This window comes from Dipodomys merriami, unplaced genomic scaffold (assembly GCF_024711535.1).
Source record: "Dipodomys merriami isolate MVZ:Mamm:240054 unplaced genomic scaffold, mDipMer1.0.p SCAF_263, whole genome shotgun sequence".
Taxonomy (NCBI): Eukaryota; Metazoa; Chordata; class Mammalia; order Rodentia; family Heteromyidae; genus Dipodomys; species Dipodomys merriami.
This window is the reverse complement of record NW_027204082.1, coordinates 657,745-683,650: the sequence shown is the minus strand read 5'-3', so window position 1 is coordinate 683,650 and position 25,906 is coordinate 657,745. Positions and strand designations below refer to the sequence as shown.

General features: G+C 39.1%; 1 protein-coding gene across 1 annotated transcript in view; it reads left to right on the top strand.

Annotated features, from left to right (window-relative positions):
- Positions 1 to 25,906, top strand: part of LOC138837134 (dimethylglycine dehydrogenase, mitochondrial) — a 63,280-nt gene that overhangs the window by 7,568 nt on the left and 29,806 nt on the right. Inside the window, exons 3-11 of the mRNA XM_070035924.1 lie at positions 2,340 to 2,438; positions 4,049 to 4,213; positions 7,907 to 8,111; positions 13,363 to 13,611; positions 16,465 to 16,663; positions 21,154 to 21,323; positions 21,966 to 22,119; positions 23,971 to 24,136; positions 24,971 to 25,101. Of these exons, the coding sequence (XP_069892025.1) occupies positions 2,340 to 2,438; positions 4,049 to 4,213; positions 7,907 to 8,111; positions 13,363 to 13,611; positions 16,465 to 16,663; positions 21,154 to 21,323; positions 21,966 to 22,119; positions 23,971 to 24,136; positions 24,971 to 25,101 (1,538 nt within the window). The remainder of the gene's footprint in view (positions 1 to 2,339; positions 2,439 to 4,048; positions 4,214 to 7,906; positions 8,112 to 13,362; positions 13,612 to 16,464; positions 16,664 to 21,153; positions 21,324 to 21,965; positions 22,120 to 23,970; positions 24,137 to 24,970; positions 25,102 to 25,906) is intronic.

Sequence of the window (25,906 nt, the reverse complement as noted above, 5' to 3'; positions counted from 1 at the left end):
TGGCATAGGTAAGTCTAGATGGATAATAGAGCTTTCTAGAAGTCTGCCTTCACCTGGGTTATATGGCTGAGAGGCTCTGGAGAAGTACATATGGTTGGTGATCAGAACTTCACACCAGTATTTGTAACTATCCATTTCATCAACAGATAGAGTAGACACTGAAGACAAAATTGGGATCCAGGGGTTCTCTGTTCAGAAAACAGGGGTTATATAATCCCTGTTATTAAACCTCAAACATCGGTGCTTAGCTATGAGTTAGAAAGCTTGACTTAGAGTTCTAAACTTTACTACTCTGTGTTATGCTGTTATGCCCTGACTAGTGAACTGAATTGGAGTTTTATTTTTGTATGTGAAAAACATAGTTGTGCAAATGTCCAGATGCCTGAACAAGTAAAAGAATCCCTGGAATTCTGGCCCATAAAGGATGATTAGTAAATTTAAATGGGAATGTTTTTAAGCTTTGGAGAATCATAATGCCCAATACTACTATGGAAGAACTGTATAAATATCCTTAAATAGACTTTATTTTCAACAGATTTTGTTCTAAAGATAAATTAGCTGCAAAATGAGGTCCTAGATAATTAAGAGAATTTGCTTCATTGCCTAGATTCTTTTTGAATACTACAACTGCCACAATTGAAAAAAAAAAAGTCTTGGGGCTGAGAAGGTGGCTCAGTGGTAGAGTGCTTGCCTAGCATGCATGAGCCCCTGAGTTCCATTCCTTAGCACCACATAAGCAGGAAAAAAAAAGCCAGAAGAGGTGCTGTGGCTCAAGTGGTAGAGTACTAGCCTTGAGCTGAAGAGCTCAGGGACAGCACCGAGGCCGAGTTCAGGTCCCACGACTGGCAAAATAAATAAATAAATAAATCATCTTCAAACACTTAAAAAAAAGTCTTGGCATACCTAATATTTAGAAATCTTTTCCAGAGGGTAATTAATCCACATTTATTCAACAAATACTTGTGGGGTGCCACTATTGCATATGGAGCTGCTTTAGCTTCCATAAAAGTCTATTCAACCTATTCAGCAGGCTCTAATTACAAGGAGTTTTCTAGTTCTTAAAATAGGCAATTTCAGGAAAGGACAAGAGAACTTCTATTCAAGGGAAAGGTGGGGAGTAGATCAAGGGAAACCCTTTGCTGGTCAAGGGGCTGCAGCCATGGTTCACTGGCTGCAGCCCACATTGCATGTTTTACTCAGACTCTTCCTAACATAAACTGAGCTTTGCTAATCTAAAAATCTGAGCTCCAGAAGGAGAACAGTTTTGAGATCTGACATGAGATCAAAGGTAGAAAATCCTACACCTGGGGGCTGGGAAGGTGGCTCAGTGGTAGAGCACTTGCCTTTCATGTATGAGGCCCTGGGTTCAATTCCTCAGCACCATATAAGCAGAAAAAGCTAAAAGTGGTGCTGTGGCTCAAATGGTAGAATGCTAGCCTTGATCTGAAGAGCTGAGGGATAGTGCCCAGGCCCAGAGTTCAGGCTCCATGACTGGCAAAAAAAAAAAATCCTACACCTGGCCTCCAATAGTTCAGTGTATACAGATTTTCTTTCATGCATATGAGTTAAAATATTGTATAAAATACAATGGCCTGAAACTGGGCACCTGTAATCCTAGCTATTCTCCTAGCTACTGAGATCTGAAGATTGCTGTTTGAAGTCAGCCCAGGCAGTAAAGTCTGTGAGACCCTTATCTCCAAGTAACTACTCAGAAAAAGCCACTGTGGATCAAAGTGGTAGAATGCTAGCCATGAGCAAAAAGAAGCATGGGGACAGTGTTCAAGCTTAGTTGAAGCCCCAGGACCACAAAAACAAACAAAACCAAAACCAAAAAACAATGGCCTGAAAGTTCAGGTGTGTATCAGGGACATATGAAACCTAAATGAATTTCTTTTCACATAGACTTGGGTCCCATCCCAAAAGTTCCTTATTATGTATGCATATGCAACTATGTCAACCTCTTTCTTTACCACGTATCCCAAATCTAGAGGCCAAAACATCTATAGTGCCAGGCATTTCAGATAAAGGATATTCAACTGTAGAAAACATTCTTAACTCTCCCATCAAACTCATCCTATTTCTGAATCTCCAGGCAATCCTTTCCCTAGTAATTTTCAGGTGCTTCATGCATGTGTCAGTACCTCGGTTCATACTTTGTGTATCCTGCCACGAACTTTTTGCTCTGCAGAACTCAAGCTGTTGCTACTGTGGCCTCATCCCAAGCATTGGTTGGTGCTTTTCTGTTTCTTAGCAACCCTAAATTATAGCTTAGAAGATAAATGATCAACATTTTAAGAATGTTATTTTTATATGTATTTTCTTTCTTCTTTACTTTTAAGGCAGGCTTAACAACTTACTTTCATCCTGGAATAAACTTGAAGAAAATACATTATTATAGCATCAAGCTTTATGAGAAACTGGAGGAAGAAACTGGACAGGTAAGTGAATTTAACTTAGAATTGTCTGAAATAGCTAAGCTGTCTGATGGTTTGGACATGTCATCCCAAGTGGCTGTGTGTGTCTGATACCAGTGATGTGTGTACTGTTAACTGAGGTAGGGAACTAGAGTGAAAACTAAAGAAGCTCCAGAGTCTGCTTTAAAACCTGCTTTAAAATCAACCTAATTTCAAGTGTACTACCTGTGTAATTAACCAGTTTTAATATTTTTGATGAAGAGTGAATAAAAAGCAGCTTTAAAAAATATCTTTAGCCAGTTACTATATCTGTAAGCTAAGAACTGAGAGTCTGTAAGTAATTGGATTGCATAGGATCTGACAATGGAGTGCCAGATTGAAATTCAGCTTTGAAAAGTACACCACTCAAAGCCTCTACTTTTATTTTTATCCCTTTTCATATTGACTTGTACTTGCAAAATGAAGTGGCAAGCAGAGTTGCCATAGGCTCAGGCTAAAGGATACTTACATTTTCATCCTGTTTTCTTGCTGAAAACATAGCTTCCCATATTTGGCAGATGAAGGTCCATTGCCTGAGATGTGAGACCTTCATTGGCCCACCTCTGCGTGCCTTTCCCATATTTTCTTTCGCCGTGTGTCTCCCTGTTAGTATGTTTACTAAATGGAATATGCTGAGCTCTCTCAAACCACTCTTTCTTCCTTTTTGTTGCTTTCCTTTTTCTTTGTTGTTTGCCTTGGTGTGAAATGACACTCTTTCCCTCTTTCCCAAGCAGGGCAGAACATCTCTGGGTTCTCACAGTGTTTGTGCAAACACTTTTCTGATCTGACCCAGAGAACTATTGTTTCTTGGCTGGTTAGTTTTCCTGACAGATCTTGAGCAATTTGAGGCCAGGGCTGTGTTTTTTATCTTTGTAACTCAGGGTGTTGGCAAATGGAAGAACTTCAATAAATGGCAAATGCATGTTTAATTCAATTCACAGTCACAACAGTGCAACATTTTGATATTTCACAATCTCTCTTTCAATCCTATCTCCTTCCTTCCTTCTTTCCTTTCTTCCCCCACCCCCTCTGCCAGTACCAAGATTTGAATTTTGGACCTCGTACTTGCTCAGCTTGCTTGCTCATGCTGGTGTTCTACCACTTGAGTCTCACCTCCAGTCCAGCTTTTTGCTGGCTAATTGGAGATGGAGTCTCACAGACTTTTCTGTCTGGAATAGCTTTGAATCATTACAGATTTCAGTCTTCTGAATTGTTAGGGTTACAGTATAAGCTTTGGTGCCTAGCTTGTCTTTTTCTTTTCATATGATCTTTCAGTGTGCACATAAGCACTTGTCTAAATTATTATAATGGTGCACAGAGCTGTCTTAACTTTACCTATGCACTAACAACTCAATCTAGGCAAGGGCTTTGCCTCTCTTTCAGTATCTCTGGGACTTAAGAGTATTGTCTGGCACAGAGGAGCATTTAGTAAACAGTTGTTGGATGAATGTCTTTTTTGTAAGACACAAATATTTCATGCCCTTATCTTTTCAGTGCATAGTAAATTTCTTTCCTTATATATTGCATTAGAGAACTGTGTTTGAGTGCAATAATAATTATTTACTTATGGGATTTCATTGGAATTATTATCATAGGTGGTGGGATTTCATCAGCCAGGCAGTATCAGAATTGCTACAACTCCGGTAAGGGTAGATGAATTTAAATATCAGATGACGCGGACTGGCTGGCATGCAACAGAGCAGTACATCATTGAACCTGAACAAATTCAGGAGATGTTCCCTTTGCTCAACATGAATAAGGTATACATCTGAAAGTCATTTTTACCATTTGTTAATGTGACTTAGAAAGGTGTTCTAAGAAACAAATAAAAAATGGAAATTCTTTTTTTTTTTTTTGGGTCCGGTCGTGGGCCTGAACTCTGGGCCTGGGTGCTGTCCCTCAGCTCTTCAGCTCAAGGCTAGTGCTCTACCACTTGAGCCACAGCACCACTTCTGGCTTTTTTCTTTTGCTTATGTGGTGCTGAGGAATCGAACCCAGGGCCACATGAATGCAAGGCAAGCGCTCTACCACTGAGCCACCTTCCAAGCCCAAAAGTGGAAATTCTTTATACCCACATTTTGATTGGCAAAAGTACATGATTGTTTTGGGTAAATCAAGATGAGCTGTTATATATGCTAGATTAAATATGGAAAAGCAATGCAAAAATCTTAATTTTCTGCTTAAAATGATTGTTTTTGTGTGTGTACCAGTACTGGGACTTAAACTGGGGGCCTGGGTACTGTCCCTTAGCTTTTTCACTCAAAGTTAACATTTTACCGCATGAATCACAGCATCACGTCTGGCATTTTTGTTTTGTTTTGGTGATGGTTGATTGGAAATAGAAGTTTTATACACTTTGTTGCTCTGGCTGGCTTTGGAACATGATTCGCAGATCTCAGCCTCCTGAGTAGTCAGGATTACAGGTATGAGCCAGGAGTGCCTAACAAATCATACCTTTCTATTACTGTATGTCCCATGGAGAAACAACCTGATATGATCAATCTAGAAAGGTAGTTATAGTTTTAAAGAAATCAACTGAAGACATTCTATGTCATGTTCTCTTCACCTAGCACATTACTGCTCTTACAGAGTTTGTACCAGGCATAGATCTATATTTATAACAAGTTTCCTAAGATAATCCACTACAAGGAATGTAGGTGGTTTTCCCCTACTAGTTAGTCATCTTTTTTTTTGGGGGGGTCGGTTGTGGGGCCTGAACTCTGGGCCCCTCAGCTCTTCAGCTCAAGGCGAGTGCTCTACCACTTGAGCCACAGCACCACTCCTGGCATTTTCTGCTTATGTGGTGCTGAGCAATCGAACCCAGGGCCTCATGCATGCAAAGCAAACCCTCTACCACTGAGCCACCTTTTCGGTCCAATCATCTTTTTTGAATATGAATAACACTGTCTAACATGACAGAACACATATTTATGTACCAATGACCAAGTTAAGCCCTTTATATGTGAAATTCCATTTAATTGGTAGAGTAATATTATAAGGTAGCTGTTATTACTAAATAGAAAACTGCAGCATAGGCAGACTATTTACATTGTGAGTCCAAGTAGCCTGTCTAGAAAGGTCTAGAACAAGAGTTTAAATCTTAGCCCTCTGACTACACTGGTTTGTGTGAATGTCCTGGGTGCCCCAGCTGGGTTGTTAAGGGAAGCAGATGCTATTTCCTTGAAAGAGCTCAGGGACAGCACCCAGGCCCTGCATTCAAGCCCCAGAACTGCAAAAATAAAATAAAATAAAATAAAATAAATTCCTACAGGGTGAATATGATGATCAATGTATATTCCATGCCTGTATAAACATGTCACATAAAGCCTATTATTTTGTTGCATTACTACTAATGTTAATAACATTAAAGCAACAAAAGCTTCCCACAAAGAAAAGTTTGGATCCAGATGGCTTCACTGGTACATTCATCCCAACATTTGAAGAGTTAGCACTTATCCTTCGCAAAAACTTCCAAAATTAGAGAAGAAATAAGGGTTCTATGAAGCCACATTGCTCTGACATGAAAAACAAAGACATCACAAGAAATGCTGTGCCCCTCAGGAACAAGATATGCAAAAATCCTCCTGGACATACTAGGTAAATGAATTAGCAACATACAAAAAAATGTTCTACAATTTGATCCAGTGGAAGGTATCCCAGGAATGCAGGGTTATTTTACCTTATGAAAATCAATTGTGCTGGGTGCCGTTGGCTCACACCTATAATCCTAGCTACTCAGGAGGCTGAGATCTGAGGATCACGGTTCAAAGCCAGCCCAGGCAAGAAAGTCCGTGAGACTCCAATAAACCACTAGAAAACCAGAAGTGGCACTGTGGCTCAAGTGGTAGAGTGCTAGCCTTGAGCTGAAGAGCTGAGGGACAGTGCTCAGGCCCAGAGTTCAAGGCTCACAACTGACAAAATAAAAGAAAAAAAAAAGAAAATCAATCATAATAATATCATAGTAATTGAGTAGAGGACAAATATCACACAATCATTTCAGTATATGCAGAAAAAATAGTTCACAAAATATTTCACAAAAGTTCCTTGTTCTATTTGATGCTGAAAAGAATTTTGTTGACTAGATAAGACCTAATTATAATATTTTTCAGTCTATCAGGTCATTTCATCTTAGTTTTATTCTTCATTTCTAGCACAGTAACTAACTGGAAAAACATAAATTTTCAAGACTTCAGATATACATGTATATTTATTACTAGTACTAAGCAATTACATATAAATTATAGTGGACTTTGTTAGGATTAGACATCACTTTACCTATCGGAAACCAATTTAATAATGCTCAAACAAGATAGAAGTTTCTCTCTCATGGAAGCTTGAATGGTGAGTCTTTTTCATGAAGACTTCAGGAAACCATTCATTTTCCAGATCCTTGCTCTATCACTTTTGGAGTGTGACACTTGCATTATTCTTCCAAGATGGCAGCTAGAGCTCCAGCCATTATGCCTGCATTCCAGATAAAGATATGTCTCCCTTGGACTAATGTGACATTGGAGGCTAGGACAAAAGAGATTGTACTAGATGTCTTTTTAAGACAATTTGTAAAAGGTGCTATATAGCACTTTCATTTGCCTGTCAACTGGCCAGAATTTAGTAATGGTCTTAGCTACCAGCTAGCACTAGTAGTTTCCAGGAAGGCTAGAAACCGTTTTTCTTGATTTTAGTGGCCATGTGTCCAAATGAACAGAACATCTGAGTTGTGTTGCTATGGGAGAAAAGAAGAAAGGATATTAGAGACAATTGCAAGCTTAATTCCACGTTTTCTTTCTTTCTTTCTCTTTCTCTCTTTCTTTCTTTCCTCCTCCTCCTCCTCCTCCTCCTCCTCCTCCTCCTCCTCCTCCTCCTCCCCTCCTCCTCCTCCTCCTCCTCCTCTTTCTCCTCCTCCTTTTTGGTATGTGTATGCTGGTACTAGGCTTTGAACTCAGTGCCTAGGTGCTATCCCTTAGCTTTTTTACTCAAGGCTGGTGCTTTATCAGTTGAGCCACAGTTCCACTTCTAGCTCTTTTTTTTTTCTGGTGGCTAATTGGAGATAAGAATCTCATGGAATATCCTGCCTGGGCTGGCTTTGAACTGCCATCCTTAGATATCAGTCTCCTGAACAGGTAAGATTTACAGGCATGAGTCACTAGTGGCTGGCTCACTGACTCACTGATATGCACTTTTTACCCTGGTTCTTGAACTCATGACTTCATGTTTGCTAGGAAAGGACCACTGGAGCCATGCCTCCTGTCATGTCAACTTCATTGGGGTTAGCCTTGAGCCATGACCCTCTTACCTCTGCCTCCAGAGTAGCTAAGACTACATGCATGTCCCACCACACCCAGCCCCCAAGATGGACTCTTAAAGCCCAGTGTTGTCAGATATTTGCTACAGAATGTATCTAGACAGAGTCATAGGTATACATCTATTTAAGCACTGACTCTTTCATAATTCAGATTTTAGCTGGACTGTATACTCCTGGGGATGGTCACATTGATCCTTATTCTCTAACCATGGCCCTGGCTGCTGGAGCTAGGAAATATGGCGCCCTGTTAAAGTATCCTGCGCCAGTGACTTCCCTGAAACCCAGGCCAGATGGAACATGGGATGTGGAAACACTACAGGGATCTATAAGAGCAAATCGAATTGTGAATGCTGCAGGTGAGCATCATATCCTTCTGAAACACACAGTGTTCGTGTTATACTGGGGATTGGACTCTGGGGCCTCAGTCTTGCTAGGCAGGCACTCTATCACTTGAGCCATGCCCTTGGCCTTCAGGTTTACCTCCATGACTTTGCCCTTGGTGTGTGACTCCATGCTGTCCTTGAGATCAATAAACAATTTGTCTTTTTTTCAATTCGTCATTTACTTCTGTTCCAGGTTGTATTTGGCCAAGTGAGGCTTCTTTTTCCTTTCTGTGTTTAGAATCTATCCCAATAGCCAGATTCTATTATTCCAGTTTCAGGTAGCATCTTGCTCATTCCCATCAGATCTCTGGCCATCATCTTTTCTTTTCCTTTTACTCCTCTATCTCTTCTCTTCATTTGGACAAAATTTACTAGAGAAAATGATAACTGATTACATATGAGTAGCTAATGGGAGGAGAGTGGGGGGGCTAGGAAGCATATTTTTAAGACACCTTATCTGGAACAGAGAGGCTTCCCACAGGATAAACTTCAGAAATTGGGGGCCAAACTTTGGATATGCTCTCCTTTAGAATTAGAGTTAATGGAAAGGAACTTTAAAGTGTTTTTTTTTTTTTAACACTTAAACCCTATCATGTGCTGGCTTCCATCTAAAATGCTAGCTGCAAGGTTTAGAGCTCACATAGGCAGACAAATCTGTCAGATTCTTATTTCCAAATAACTAGCAAAAGGTGGGACTGGAGGCAAGGCTTAAATGGTAGAGCACCGGCTGGGAGTGAAAAACCCAAGTGAACACTCAAGGTTGCAAGTTAAAGCTCCATTACTGGCAACACACAAAAAAGAAAAAGAAAGAAAGAAAGAAAGAAAGAAAGAAAGAAAGAAAGAAAGAAAGAAAGAAAGAAAGAAAGAAAGAAAGAAAGAAAGAAAGAAAGAAAGAAAGAAAAAGAAAAGATAAGGAAAGAAAATCCACATGACTCAGAGCCACTCCAGGAATTCACTTTCCCTCACAGATTCAGGCAAGGTCCACAGGCCAGCTTGGAGATGGACTTAAAGTAACCAGGCTATAGACTTGGAAGTATAATCAAATGGTTAAAACTGTAAGGGCTGCTGATGTGGCTGCCATTCTCCAGGGTCCTGGCCTCTCTGACTCAGAGACACATATCTTGCCAACCTATGACTGGGGGAAATAGCCAGTTTGTAAAGGGGGGCTGATAGTGCCATTCCAAAAAGGTAATTTGGGTAGTAAATGGGCTTAGCATGTAGAAAGCACTAAAAAATAGGTATTATAATGATCATTATTTCCTTGTAGATTTGTACTCTGGTCCAGGAGACACTAGAATCTGGTCAGCTTAGCTGCTTGGTAGCAGCCTTAAGATAATTTTTTTTTGTCCTAATGCCATCTATCACCCATTCTTCTGGTAAGCTGGCTTCTCAGAGTTTGTTTATGATGCTCGTGTGCCTAAGAATCATCTCAGGATATTTCTAGGGCTTCAAAAAATTCTAATTCAGATGATCTGGGTGGAGGTTTAAGGGCTATATTTCCTTGCCCTTCCTTTTTCTTTTTCTTTTTTTCCCGTTAGTGCTGGACCATGCACATGCTAGGCATGTGCTCTTTTAACACTGAGATATCTCTCTAACTGAGAAACTGTATATTAAATTTTACTGCTTGATTTGCAAATGTCCTTTGAGAGACATTGTTGAAAAGGCATTTCTGTAAGAGACTATAGTGAGTATATTCTGGAGTAAGCAAACCTAAGGAAGTTTTAAAAATAATTTTTTATTGAGATTAAGTGATTACATACATTTCACAGTATTGTGAGACAGTGATACTTAAAGTCACAAACACAATTTAACCTTCACAAGGCAAATTGTCATTATCATGGTCTATAACATTTGTAAATTCTATGAGCTTTGACAATACAACTATTTCTTCTACATCTGGTAGAAGAAATATACATATATACATTTTTTTTTAATGTAAGCTGTTCCCTCTCCCTCTCATTCCCTCCCTCCCATCCCTGCCCCTGAGTTACTTAGTTCATTTTTATAAATGTCCAGTGCAGCTGATGGGGCCCTCTGTTGTACATTTTCCCATTCCCTCTGATTCTGTATCCTTCCCTAAGATGTGCATATATATATATATATATATATATATATATATATGCATACATACACCATATATGTGGTCAAGAATATGGAGTCATTTAGAAATGATACGACAAATTGAGTGAAGGTCCTTTGTTTCTTGAGTCCTGTTTATTTTGTCATATCTCCTTGCCTTAAAGTTTTTAATGCTCAACTCTTGCTATGCAATATCGAACTTGCTTTTAGCAGCCACATCTTTCAAAATTGACTTCATTTTTATCCCTTCCTCGGGTATAACAAGGAAACCTGGGAGATGCTGTTATGAGATGCAAACCTTTGTTCTGTGTGATGATGGCTTCTTTTGACCCCATTTCCAATTTTCCTCTTAAACCTGAGATAACCCTGAAAATTTCACCTAAGAATTTTATTTTACTAAAATGGTAAATCAGAAATGTGATTGATTATGCTATTATGAAACCCAGTGTTCCATCAAAAATAATTGCTAGATTTGATAAAAGCATCATTGTTGCCAGATAAAACATCTTGCAGAGCTGCACTTGTTCATAAAACTCGACTCTTTATTTTAACCTCATTTCTACTGATCCCTGTAGTTTTTAAAATGGAAGTCATTTCCAGTGGTCATTTTTATTGGCTCTTCAGTTGCTTTTCAGGTACTAATGCATGATTTTTTCCATACTTGTCTCTTTGCTTTGAATTTAGTGGGTAAGTGATCACACAGGAAATAAAGTGTAATCTTGGCTAGCTTTAGGCTAATCTGACTACCTCTTAGGGGAGAAAATGACTTAGTCACTAACACCAAAGGGTAAAACAATATAGAGCTTGCTATGAGTATCAAATGAGTAATATACTCATTTGATAGTTACGCAAACATTTCTATTTTATTGTTATGATGAAGTACATTAATAAGCAAGCAATTAAACTCAGAAACTTGTAAATGTGTTTGAAAAGAATAGAATTTATTTTTCTCAATTTATGTTTTTAATTGAAACAAGTATATTGAGGATCCTGTAGTAGCTGGAATTGCTAGACTAAATATTTTTGACTACTTATATTTAAATTGCTCTAGTGAATATAACTAGAATGTGTGGTTTTACTATTATTTTTCTACAAAGTCCTAACCTGAGCATTGCCTATCTTCCTATAGCAAAAAAATAAATTACCTTTAATATTAAAGAGGGACACATAGCTCTGATGATTGTAGGTTAGATTTCCTGTTTACAAATGGGCAGACATTTCTAAGATCGTTATAAGAGCATGATCAACTTAACTATAAGCCAAAAACCAAGCAACCAATAAGGTTTAGGGATAAGGTCTGGATGTTAAAATAGCAACAAACTTAGACTCATAAAAGAACATAATCTGCATTCCCAAACTAACTAATAAATGATTCTTTGTTTAGCTCTCAATTTCATAATAGAGGGCTCTTGATTAGATACCAAAAAGAAAAGAAAGAAAAAAGAAAAAGAAAAAGAGGAGGAGGGGGAGCTGCTTGGCGCCTATGGAGACTGAGACCTAGAGGATGACAGCCCAAGGCCATCCAGGAAAGAAGTCTTTAAGACTCAATCCTGCAAAATAACCAGCAAAAAGTTGGGTTGAAGGTATGGCTCAACTAGTAGAGAGAGAGCCAGCCAGACAAGCTCAAGGTCCTGAGTCTAAACTCTAGTAGTAGCAAAAACATAAGACGATGACACATAGGCAATCACACAGAAAATAATCATTAGTTTTATCATTTTAGATTCTAAAATATCTTCAGACCAGGGAAGGTGTCCTGGAGTTCTAAAAGTCTTTCTGCAGCATAGAATCACTGTGGTGATTACAGTATATCTAACTTGGTTGTTTCTCTGGACCAGTACTCTTATCTGGGTACTGAAGTGCCAGTGTGAGAAATAATCAAGAGTCTTCTGGCCACAACCTTCCCACCCAGTTCAGTATTGGGAAAATGATATAACATGAGAAAGACATTGTTTTAGAAATTGCTTACTTACTGATGAGCCCAATTTCCCTTGTTGTGGTTCCTCTGATATTTTTTTTTTATTGTTTTGTGGGTTGTTCTTTTTCTTCTTTCAAATACTTTTTCATCTCTACTAGTTTTGTTTTTGTACAAGTAATGGAGCTTGAAATCAGGGCCTGGATACTGTCACTTAGCTTTTCATGCAAGGCCAGGGCTTTACCATGTGATCTACAGCTTTACTTCCAACTTTTTCTTTGTTTGGTAGATATTCCTGCCTGTTCTTTGAACCACAATTCTCAACTTTCTGTCTCCTGAATAGCTAGGGTTACATATATGATCCACTGGCACCTGGTTTCGTCCCTGCTCATCTTACAGGAAAAATTTATTTGTTTGTTTATTTATTTATTTATTGTGCAGATCCTGGGGCTTGAATTCAGGGCCAATGCACTGTCCCTGTACTTTTTTTTTTTTTTCCTCAAGGATAATGCTCTGCCATTTGAGCCACACCTTCTTCACTTTGTCCTTAACCACTCCCTTCCCCCTGCATTCTCCTTCTGGTTAATTGGATATAGGAGTCTTACAGATTTCCTGACTTCAAACCACAATCCTTAGATCTCAGCCTCCTGAGTAGTTAGGCTTACAGTCATGAGCCACCAGTGCCTGGCCAGGAAAAACTGTTTTTTCAGGATTGAAGTTTCCTTATGTTGTAGACATCTTCAAAACTCTGGGCAGGGGTCCAGAAATGAGTGGTACATAGTTGTAATCTCAGCTACTTGGAAGGCAGACTATAAGGAAGATGGTGATTTGAAGCCACGTAGGCAAAATACTTAGCAAGACTTCATCTCAACAAACAAACTGGACATGATATGGAACTGTAATCCCAGTTACCCCAAAAAGGAGAGGTAGGAGGATTAAGATCTGAGGCTGTCCCTGAGCAAAATATCTAAGATCTGATCTGAAAAATAACTAAAAGGCAAAATGTTCCGGGGGGCTATGGCTCAGGTAATAGAGTGCCTAGCGTATACAAAGCCCTAGATTAGATTTCTAGCACTGAAACAAAAATAAAGTTTCTTTTAGTCTTCTTTCAACTTCACAAAGTACTTAAGTCTTCTAGATGTTTTTAAGTATAAATTTCCAATCAGTGTCATACAAGGTATTTTTACAGGTGTGGTAACATTTTCAATTTTTTTGTTGTTGTTGTTCCTTAAGGCTTTTGGGCCCGTGAGATAGGTAAAATGATTGGACTGGAGCATCCTCTCATCCCAGTTCAACATCAATATATCATTACATCAACTATACCTGAAGTGAAAGCTTTGAAGCAAGAACTCCCTGTGATCCGAGATCTGGAAGGATCCTATTACCTGCGGCAGGAGAGAGATGGGCTTTTATTGGGTCCATATGAAAGTCAGGAGAAAATGAAAATTCAGGACTCCTGGGTTACCAGCGGAGTCCCTCCAGGTGGGTTCAGCAAATCATATCTTATATAGGTCTGACACATGTGTTCATCATCTTCACAGCTGGGGGTCTGGTATAGATTAAAACAGGACCACTATCCTATACCATCAGACACTTGGGACAGTGCAGAGGCAGGGCTTGAGGTAGGGAAAAGGTGCAATTGGCAGTGGAGAAGCTGAAGAAACCTGTGGGAGCTGTTCTGAAAGCCTCAAGTCATTTTTACATGCCTATATCAACCACCTATTTCCCCATTTTGTTTTTCTTGATCTGCTCACTGTCTACTTGGTCCAGTTTCAAGATCTGAACAAAGCTACTATTGTGCTTTTACAGTTGGCTCTACACAGGTAGCAGAGACAGACTATCAGTCCTTCTAAGAAGGAAATCCTAGCAGTCTCTAACAGCTGAGCAATTTCATACTACAAACCAAGTACTTCCAAGGAACATAAATGGAAAAGGTTCAGGCTAGATCCTGGAGCAGGGGCAGTGATCATTTCTTTTTCAAGCTCTATAAGGGAAATGGGCTAGGTTTTGTTTTTCAGGAAACATTTCCAAAGAACCAGATTAAGAATTGGGTTGCCTGGGGAGAACCTCTGGTTCTAACCTATAAATCTAGTTGAAAGTTCATTAGGATACTTAAATATTTGGGGAAATATAAAAAATAGAGGAAATGATGCTTCCTAGAATTATGCTTTAATAAGCAACTAAGGATGCAAAATGAATCCAACAGAAAGTGATCACTAACTGCCTCCTTTAGAGTCTACAGAGTTTGGATTTTGCTGAGTGGGTCCTGCACTTTTGAGCCAGGGTGGAATTGCACCTGATCTCAGCGTGAGGAAGTCTCACTCTCTTTTCCATGCCACAGCCTTTCTTCCAAATAAATGCTGAATAATATTGAAACAAGTCCCAGTTGAAAAAAGAGCCAGATTTTGTGGTATCCCTGAGTAAGAGTGCCATGGGACCAAAGGCACAATGGGTAGCCAAGGCTGCTGTGCTGTAGCCTTGACGTGCTAGGAGAAGCTGGCCAGTGGCTGTGTGGGAAAATCATCAGAATGGGCAGAGAGGTTGTTGTTGTTGTTTTTTCAGTACTAGGGATGGAATGAAGAGCCTTGAGCTTGCTAGGTAGGTTCTCTACTATCTGAGTTATACCACATATCACACTTCAATCTCTCTATTGCTTCAGCTATTTTTAGGTAGGGTCTCTAGTCTTTGCTTAACTCCTTTCACCAGATCATGGGTTGAGTCCCACCAGCCCTGGGATTCAACCCATGATCTGGTGAAAGGAGTCACCAACACTCAATCAATAGGGCTAGGAATCATTTTTTTGTTTGTTTGTTTTGTTTTGTTTTTGTTTTTGTTTTAGCTATGGTGGCTGACCTCCACTATATTGAGACAGTGAAGACCAGCAATAAAGTCAAATAGCTCAGGGTATTTAAAGGATCTATGGGTGGGGGAAGGTGGGGAAGAACAGCATTTGTAAGTGGTCAGTGGCAGTTTCGTAATTGACCAAGAAGCAAATTACAAAAGCATAACTAGCAGTTAGTGATTACAAATGGCATCAAAGCAATAAGCCAGAGCTATCCACAAATGCAATAAGCCATCCTTGCAGACATCTTGGTGCCTAAGCAGGAGATGGGAGCTGTTTTCCTAGCTTCTAGGCCTGGAGGTGGGACAAGTCCTCCCTTGAAGAGCAGGTAGCTGGCTCAGTGGAGTTGTGAGCTAGGAACTTTGCTCTAGAGAAACACAAACATAAAAGCCCTAGGAAAACATTACCTCCCCAAACTGTGGAGAGCAATTTGATTAGCTACCCAAATCGCCTAGTGATGAGACATTCCTAGCAGATGCCTAGCTCACCCACCCTGGTGCTTAATTTGCTACTTAAGCCTTTATTTTTGAAATTTAACATTTGGCCCTATTCTTAATCAAATGGTCAAGTTTCAATAACTGTCAGACCGCAGCAGTCTTGTTCTATTCCTAGGGTCTGTACCTATGTATCTCAGGTTCCTTGGGACTTGTTTGTTCCAGTTAAGTTTCCTCCTTCCTTGGTCTAATCAATACCTTATCTGCTTAACTTTGACTTGGTCCTAACAATTTCACATGTTATATTCTGTCTTTTGGAGGAATTGTCACATGGGCCAACCTCAAAGTGTGATCTTTCTACTCATGCCTCCTGGATAGCTGTATTACAGGTGCATACCCCATGCCTGGGCCCAGAAGATTGTGGACAATGGTCTACTTTTCTCAGTGTGCTGGTTGTATTTGCTCTTAACCTAGATGGATAAACCAAGATCTTGTGGTCAATTGAAGAATAAAAATTTCTCTTGACAAACCTAATTAGTTTTTAATGTAGATGGGTTAAATATTAGAAACAATATATAGAAATTTAAATTTTATTAATTAAAAAGCTGATTTTACTTCAAGAATGATAATATCATTCTCAGTAACAGAGTGAGTAATCCTTTGTACAAGTTTAGGTTTAAAAAAAGGAGGAGGGAGAGGGGGCTGGTGGCTCATGCCTATAATCCTAGCTACTCAGGAGGCTGAGATCTGAGGATCACGGTTCAAAGTCAGCCAGGGCAGGAAAGTCCGTGAAACTCTTATCTCCAATAAACCACTCGAAAACCGGAAGTGGCGCTGTGGATCAAGAGGTAGCACGCTCTCCTTGAGCTGAAGAGCTGAGGGACAATGCCTAGGCTGAGTTCAAGCCCCACAATGACAAAAAGAAAAAGAAAAAAAAAAAAGGAGGAGGGAGAAGACAGTAGTGCACTAATTGTGTCTATAGATGGGGACTGTTTCAGAGACTTCAGTGATGTAAAGGTATTGTCACTGCACCTGTGACACCATGCCATGTCATTCAAGGCTTTGGGAAGGAACTCTTTGAGTCTGATCTAGACCGTATTATGGAGTATGTGGAGATGGCCATGGAGATGGTTCCAGTCTTGAAGAATGCTGACATCATCAATATCATCAATGGTCCTATCACCTACTCCCCTGACATCCTGCCAATGGTGGGGCCCCATCAGGGGGTCAGGAACTACTGGGTGGCTATAGGCTTTGGGTGAGTATCACTGTGCAAGTCAACATTTATGTAGAAGCATTTGTTTTATTCAAGTCTGGTCACAGAATTCCAGGCCCAAAAAAGGATAATCTAGGCAAGGGGGTTGGTGGTGGGTGGGGTGAGAGGATTTTCTCCCTTTCATAATCAAAGAGTAATAAAAGAAGCAACAAGTTTCCATTTTGAAGCATCAACTATATCATAGTCTAATCACTTACACAAGATTATCCCAAGAAAGGCAATCATTTTCACTTCCTCTATACATACTTCCTGTAATTTTGATTATTTATCCCTTTTCACACTGTTGTTATCACATAGGTCAATTTGCTTCAACTTTACAATGTTGTTTTCCTAACACAAAATGACAAGGATAATCCAAAATATCAACTGTCTAATATACTGATACATTTCCACCATAATTTGTGTTCTCCAGCATAATTTACTTCACTGTAATAGCTTGGGTTGCTTCTTATTATGATTGAGTAACCTTTTTGATATTTTATTTCTAATATTTGTCCCATTAATTTGGTGAATATTGATGTCAAATTCACTTTGTCATTATAGCATAACTTCTAGCATTCTATTTCTCTTCTCCATTTTATTTGGCCAATTATTCAACTAATGCTTAATGATTGCCAACTCTGTTCCTGGCCTACCACTGCTCACAGAAAGTAAGCTGCAGCCTTTCTATTCTTCTTGATAAAGAGCATAATAACAACTAAACCATTCATTTTTCTAAAATACCAAAATTGGTGTAAAGAAATCTAGCATTTCCAATCTTAGAACTGTGGTTCTACCTTGCATGTCACTATATTTTTAGGGTATAGAATTCTTGTGTTAGTTTGTTTTGTTTTCCCTTTGTGGAGCTGGGTACTACAAGTTTTTAAAATTATTTTATTATCTTTTTGTTGTTGTTGTTGTTGGTTGTGGGGCTTGAACTCAGGGCCTGGGCGCTGTCCTTGAGTTTTCTTTTTGTGTTCAAGGCTAGTGCTCTACCATTTGAGCCACAGTGCCACTTCCAGTTTTTGAGTGGTTAATTTGAGATAAGAGTCTTACAGGGACTTTTCTGCCTGGGCTAGCTTCAAACCAGGATCCTCAGATCTCAGCCTCCTGAATAGCTAGGATTATAGGCATGAGCCACCAGCACCTGGCTTATTTTATTATCTTTTAAGTAGTACAAAGGAGTTGCTATTTAACAAAGCAATACAATATACAATCTTTTTTTTATATTTCTTTTTTTTTTGGTCCGGTCGTGGGTCCTGAACTCTGGGCCTGGGCGCTGTCCCTCAGCTCTTCAGCTCAAGGCTAGCACTCTACCACTTGAGCCACAGCGCCACTTCCGGCTTTTTTCTTTTTGCTTATGTGGTGCTGAGGAATCGAACCCAGGGCCTCATGCATGCAAGGCAAGCACTCTACCACTGAGCCACCTTCCCAGCCCCAATATACAATATATCTTGATCAATGTTACTCCTTTCAATGTTCTTACTCCTCCCTCCCCTACTTACTCCTTCCTTCATTCTTCTTAATTTTTTAGGATATATATTGGATTCTTGACTGCATTCTCCTCCTCTTATCCTTTTCATTTGTTTACCCCTATCCCCTTGACCCCACCCTACCCTATCCCTTTCATGTACTTTCTTCTTGATGTCTTAATTTACTGAGCTTTGACTTTGCCTTCCTAAGGAATTACACACTCTGGGCCTGACTTACTTTTCCAGGTCTTTCCATTTCTCTTTTTTTTTTTGGGGGGGGGGGTCCAGTTGTGGGCCTGAACTCTGGGCCTGGGCACTGTCCCTCAGCTCTTCAGCTCAAGGCCAACGCTCTACCACTTGAGCCACAGTGCCACTTCCAGCTTTTTTTTTTTCTGCTTATGTGGTGCTGAGGAATCGAACCCAGGGCCTCATGCATGCAAGGCAAGCGCTCGACCACTGAGCAACCTTCCCAGCCCTTTCCATTTCTTTACAAATAGTAAAATATCATTCTTTCTAATGGGTGAGCAAAAGTCCATTTGTGTGTGTGTGTATATATATATATATACACACACACACACACACACACACACACACACACACACACACACACACACACACCATATTTTCTTGATCCATTCATCCACTAAGGGGCATCTGAGCTGGTTCCATACTTGGCTGTGATGAATATTGCTGCAGTAAACATGGTTGTGTTAGTGGCTTTACTCTATCTTGGCTTTTAATCCTTTGAGTTAATACTCAAGAATGGAATTACTGGATCACAGAGTAATTCTATGTTTAAGTTTTTAAGGAACCTCCATGTTGCTTTCCAGAGTGGTTGAACTAGTTTATATTCCTACCAACAGGGTGTTAGGGATCCCTTTTGGCCACATGCCTGCCAGCATCGTTATTGCTGTTTTCTTGATAATAGCCATTCTAACTGAGGTGAAGTGGAATCTCAGTGCCATTTTGATTGCATTTCCTTTATGGCTTGAGATGTTGGGAATTTTTTCATATGTTATTGGCCATTTTTACTACTTCTGAGAAGACTCTTATTAGTCCCTTAGCCCATATATTAATTGGGTTGTTAGTTTTCTAAGAGCTTAATTTTTTTAAGTTCTCTGTATATTCTGAATATTATGCCATTATCTGATATGTAGCTGGTAAAATCAGCTTGTTGGATATGTCCTTTGCCATGCAGAAACTTTTAGTTTGATACAGTCCTATTTTTCAAGTCTTTCTTTGATTTGCTGTGCCTCTGGATCTTTACTCAGAAAATTTCTACCTGTGTCCAGAAGCTCTAATGTTTCCCCTACTCTTTTTATAATAGTTTCATGGTTTCAGGTCTGATATTGAGGTCTTGGATCCATTTTGAATTGATGTTGGTGTAAGGTGATAGTGTAAGGATCTAGTTTCAGCTTTCTGCATGTGGATATCCAGTTTTGCCAGCACCTTTTGTTGAAGAGGCTTTCTACCACTATGTTTTTGTCTCCCTTAATGACTGTTAAATGGCTCTAGGTCTTCTACTCTATTGTTCTATTGGTCTTCAAGACTGATTTTATGTTCATATCAAGCTATTTTCATTACTAAGACTCTGTAATAGATTGAAGTTTGGCATTGTTATTCCTTTGACATTATTTAATGTCTGGTTACTTGCTACTTTCTTTAGTTCTCTCCCAATAATCTTTGACCTGTTCATTTTCTCAGAAATATCTCTCCTCCATTCTGATACTAAAAATACAAACATAGTCATAATTTTAAAGTAGCTTCTATGGAAATGGAAAACAAGTTTACCTTTCCAATTGAGTGACCCATTAGTTATAAAATCCTTTCCATATCTTAAATTCTTTTCCATGTTCTCCCTATAGGTCTCTGTGAATGCCCCTTTGAATTCTGGCTTCCCAAGTTTCTTGAACAGAGGCCATTGCCAAAAGGAGTCAGAACTAAACTGTGTCTGAGAAGAGATGGTTGCAGCACATATTTTTCCCATACTTCCCTCAAGATCAGTCAGCATCAAACACATGGGCCCAACCTTATTTCCACTTTCCTCAACTGAGTACCTTTGCTAGCTGGGAATTATAGGCTATTTGTAAGCAAGTTATCTCTTGAAACTGTGGAAACTATAAAATCAGGCACATTTAATTTGATGCTTAAGCATGTATTCATTTTTTTGAAGTCCTGGGGCTTGAACTCAGGGCCTGGGCACTGTCTCTGAGCTTCTTTTTCTCAAGGTTAGCACTCTGCCACTTGAGCCACAGCACCACTTCCAGCTTTTTTTTTTTTTTTTTTTTTTTGCATTTTTTTCATTGTGAAAATACTGTACAGAGGGGTTACAATTACATGGGCAAGATAATGAGTATATTTCTTATCAAGCATTGTAGCCTCCTCCTTTGTTTCCCCTTCCCATCCCTTCCCATCCTTCCCCCACCCCCCCTACCCAATCTTCCTCCTCCATCCCCCCCCACCAAAGTTGTAAAGTTGGTTTTTGACATAACAACTTGTACATCTCATTGTTGCAATGGGTCCACCTGTATCCCTATTTAAACAATTTGTTTTTTCCCTTCCCAGATAAGTTGATGTTAGGGAAATGAACCCTAAGATATGTATTCAAATGTTTTTTTTTCTTTCATGCGATTGTTTCTAACACATTTATAAGATTATTTCTTTGTTGCTTTGTATGTCCCTCCCCTACGGTATAATCCCTGCTTTCACTGTATTTGATGTTGGTATAATTTGAGGAGGGGAAGGGAAAAAGCTTTTTTGGTTTATGTGGTGCTGAGGAATTGAACCTAGGATGGGTTCATAATGTTAGGCAAGCATTCTACCATCTTTAAGCCACATTCCCAGTCCTCATTTGTTTTTGAGTGAAAAAAAAATGTAGAACATAAAAAGATTATGTTACATCTGTGTTCTGAATAGCACAGACTATTTAAAATTTGAGACCCTATAAAATATTTGAATATGTTTTCATCATTTGAAAATGGTATGTGTTAGTAACAGACTATCCATCTCTCTGTTTTTAAGATATGGCATAATCCATGCTGGTGGGATAGGGAGGTATCTCAGTGACTGGATCCTGCATGGAGAACCTTCTTTTGACCTGATAGAATTGGATCCCAACCGCTATGGCAAATGGACAACAACTCAGTACACCGAGGCCAAAGCCAGAGAATCATATGGATTCAACAACATTGGTGAAGTACTAATCTGCTGAAGAGCTTGAAGAATGGAATGGCAGTACCTCTGACTTGAAATGTTCTTTATTCTAGGGTTGGGGTGGTCAAAAACTCTACAAAGCATTGTGCTGCTAAGATTCAACAAATAATATACTATATATATTTAATATATAGGGTACATCACTGATTTTAAAATTTAAATATATGTATTACCTTACTCCTTGATGACCACTATAAGTGACACTTTGCTTGCTTTATACATAAATCGTGAGATATGAATGTGTGTGTGTTAGTGTGTGTATGTGTGTGTGTGTGTGTGTGTGTGTGTGTGTGTGTGTGTGTGTGTGTGTGCTGGTACATGGGGCTTAAACTCAGGGCCTGAGTGCTATTCCATAGCTTTTTCACTCAGAGATAGTCTTCTACCACTTGAGCCACACTTCCACTTATGGTTTTTGGTGGTTAGCTGAAGATAAGAGTTTCATGAACTTCCTTGGACTGACTTTGAATTACAGTCCTCAGATCTTAGACTTCTGAATAACTAGGAGTCTAAGTGTGAGCCACCCCTACCCAGCCTGCTTCTCAATTTTAAGCTCTGCATTTTCCATTGTTTAAATCTCTTCTAAGTACAACCTATTTAAAGTACTGCTTTTCCTTTCTTAGTTGGTTATCCAAAGGAAGAACGGTTTGCTGGGAGGCCAACTGAGAGAGTCAGCGGGCTCTACAAAACCCTGTCAGCTAAATGTTCTATGGGGTTCCATGCAGGTTGGGAGCAGCCACATTGGTTTTATAAGCCAGGCCATGACACCCAGTATAGGTAAGAGGATGACAACCTGCCTGTGCTTTCTGACTAAGACAGTAACTACAGAGTTGGAGTAGAAAACAGCAAAGAGTTACCAATGCCCACTCTTACCCCACCCTGCACCCCAATCTAAGGAGCATAGAGTGCATTTTTTTCCAGTTATTCTCTGACAGTGGAAGCATTACTTTAGCCAATATGACATTGGCCTATATCTAGGACTCCTTTGCTTTGAAAGTCCTGTAACCATCCCTGGGAAACTTCTTCCACTTGGTATTCACCAGAAGCTTAGAGGAACCTTCTTCACTCCCATCGATATACTCACATGGCTTCAGTTGGCTTTTTTTTTTCTTCTGTCAGTTGTGGGGCTTGAACTCTAGGGCCTGGGTGCTGTCCCTGAGCTCTTCAGCTCAAGGCTAGCACTCTACCACTTGAGCCACAGTGCACTTCTGGTTTTCTGAGTGGTTTATTGGAGATAAAAGTGTCACAAACTTTTCTGCCCGGGCGGGCTTTGAACCGTGATTCCCAGATCTCAGCCTCCTGAGTAGCTAGGATTACAGGCATGAGCCACCAGCATCCGGCTTCAGTTGGCTTCTTAAGATTTGCCATGGTGTAGAATACTTGATGGAATCCTGGAGTATATACCCACAAATTGAAGGACCTGGTGTGTTAGGTTCTTTATCATGGAATAATTCAGTGCACCTACTTTATAGTGTATGTATACTGAATCAGGCAAATTATACGCACAATTGATCAATTAAGGGACAAGATCATTTTTTGAGCAGTTCAGCTTAAGCTAAAACATAGAGTATGCCACATACTAATTAGTTATTATTTTTATTATTTATTAATATTAACTAGTTCTGAATTTCTGCAAAGTGCCACATGTTATTGTTGTACTTAGGATGAATGGTGATTATCTATTTTCTCATGAGAATCCATAATGAAGGGAAATCAAATAGCAAATCTAGAAGGGAAGTTACCTTATTTTCAGGCTTTGTTTATTTTTCATGTTTTGTTATCTATTTTAAGACCAGATCTAAGTGGCACAAAGTATTATGGAGTTTCTACTGTTGATGAATAAATTCCGACTCTGCAGACAACTGATCCAAATCATTTGGGTTTGGCTTTTCCTTAATGACTTAGATAAAAGCCAGCTCTCTTCTTCACTTTGTGCTGTTTATATCTGCATTATGTTCCCTCTATCATTTTAATAATTAAACTACTGAAAACTCATTTTCCAGACTTGGCATCGTGCTCTGAAGTTAAAATGTCATGTTAGAAATCCACTTGGTTAAGTGGAAAGGGACTTTAATAATGAGTCAGGAGACCTTTGTCCCAAACTCAGCTCTCATATTAAGTACTGAAAAGTCTTAGAGGTCATGTTGACCAAATCCTTACTTGTACCTTTGCTGGTAGGGCCAGAAACCTGCAGACCAAGCAGCCCCCAGGTATCAAGTACTGGATGTTAGCAAGTGAAAATGATTTGTATTTGTGTTAATGTTTGAGAAGCACTGAACTAGATAGCTCTTTCCTTCCCAGCTTCAAAAAGCTCCCCATATAACTCTACTATATATCCAGGATTGAAAACCCCTGGACGGGTTGTTCCTTACATTTTCTTTCAGATCTGAGCATTCTCAAGTTCTGTTTTAGTTTCTAGTTAATTAATATTTAATTCACTCCGAAATGGGATAGATGAGTAACTCTAAAAGGTCAAGTTCCAACATATGTAGATGATTTACAAAATGTGTCTTTTTTTTCTTCCTAAAAGGATTTTTTTATTGAGTGAAGTTCTTTAAAATATCCTTATTCTGTCAATTTTGGACAATGGATGACTATTGTTTTGTAACTCTAAATATTGTGTTTCAGGCCAAGTTTTCGTCGCACAAACTGGTTTGAGCCTGTGGGTTCAGAGTATAAACAAGTTATGCAGAAAGTAGGAGTGATTGACCTGTCACCATTTGGCAAGTTTAACATCAGAGGCCCAGACTCCGTTAGATTGTTGGATCACCTCTTTGCAAATGTCATTCCAAAGGTAAATAGACAAGGTCTGGGATTTTGACCCATTGGCTTTTCCATTCCTGCCACACTTCCTCCCCCCCAAAACCCCAAATCCAATATATTCTTTTGCCTGATATCTGTGTGAATAGTAGACCTCTTCAACCGACCAAGAATACGTAAGCTAATTTTTAAAATTTAAGTTTTTGTTAAGTAAATGAATCATCTAAGGACTTAATGACTTAGCTGACTATGCCCATGGGAGCCTGAAATTGACCACAGTTAAATAAAGTGTAACTTTTATGTCAAGCAGTTTTAAATGATTGTTCAAGTTGAGAACTTTTTATTGATCTTGGTTTCAAAACCACGTTGCTTTTTAAACAAACCATGTTCAAAGGAATTTTAAATATACACTTCAATATGTCAAAGAACATATATATAATTTGCCTCGACATTCAGTTTCTTTGAAATGATAAACTTCTTCCTTTTATGGGGCAATATTCCTATAAAGCATCCCACCATGTTGATTTTTTCTTTGATATGATAATGAATTTGCAGGCTCTACCCTTGGTATATCTTTTATTGAACTGTACTGTTTTGTTTAGTTACGGTAAGTATGTTTTGGAATAACTTGGTATGTTGTATGTCATGCTCTGAGAAGCATTGTGGTCTTTCTACACTAATGAATTATAAATAAAATGTTGTATTTATGAATGACAAAAAATTTAGTTTTGGGTTTAGATAGTTCATGCAATTGATAAGAGGCTTCTCATTCTAACATCAATTCTCACATTTTTATTTACATGTGTTAAAAGAATGCATCATAAGGTTTTTAATTTATCCTAAAGTAATTTTTAGTTCTTTCATGTAGGTGGGTTTTACAAATATTAGTCACATGTTAACACCCAAAGGACGAGTATATGCTGAGTTGACAGTTTCTCACCAGTCTCCAGGAGAGTTTTTACTAATAACTGGTTCTGGATCAGAACTTCATGATCTTAGGTAAGTGTATACCTCATTCAAAAAAATTATGTATTTTATATTGATTCAATCTTATTCTAAGTATTTCTTTCTTTTTTTTTTTTGGTCCGGTCGTGGAGCCTGAACTCTGGGCCTAGGCGCTGTCCCTCAGCTCTTCAGCTCAAGGCTAGCGCTCTACCACTTGAGCCACAGCACCACTTCCGGCTTTTTTCTTTTTGCTTATGTGGTGCTGAGGAATTGAACCCAGGGCCTCAGGCATGCAAGGCAAGCGCTCTACCACTGAGCCAACTTCCCAGCCCCTATTCTGAGTATTTCTTTTGCCAGTATTTGAAGAACTATCTATCTATCTATCTATCTATCTATCTATCTATCTATCTATCTATCTATCTATCTATCTATCTATATCTTCTATCTGTCTATCATTTTTTGTATGTCGGCATATGGCTTGAACTCAGGGCCTGGGCGCTGCCTCTTAGCTCTTTTGCTCAAGGGTAGTACTCTACCACCTGAGCTACAGTGCCACTTCCAGTTTTCTGGTGGTTAATTGGAGATAAGAGTCTCATGGACTCCCAGCCAGCTTCAAATTGGGACCCTCAGATCTCAGTCTCCTAAGTAACTGGGATTATAGGTGTGAGCAACCAGCACCTGACTGTATGTATGTATGTATATATATATATACACACACACACATATATATATATATATATATATATATATATATATATATATATATATATATATGGTATTACTAGGACTGTCTCAGAGCTTCATGCTCAATAGGCAAGTACTCTGATGTGGATTCATGCTTCCAGTCTTTTACTGTAAT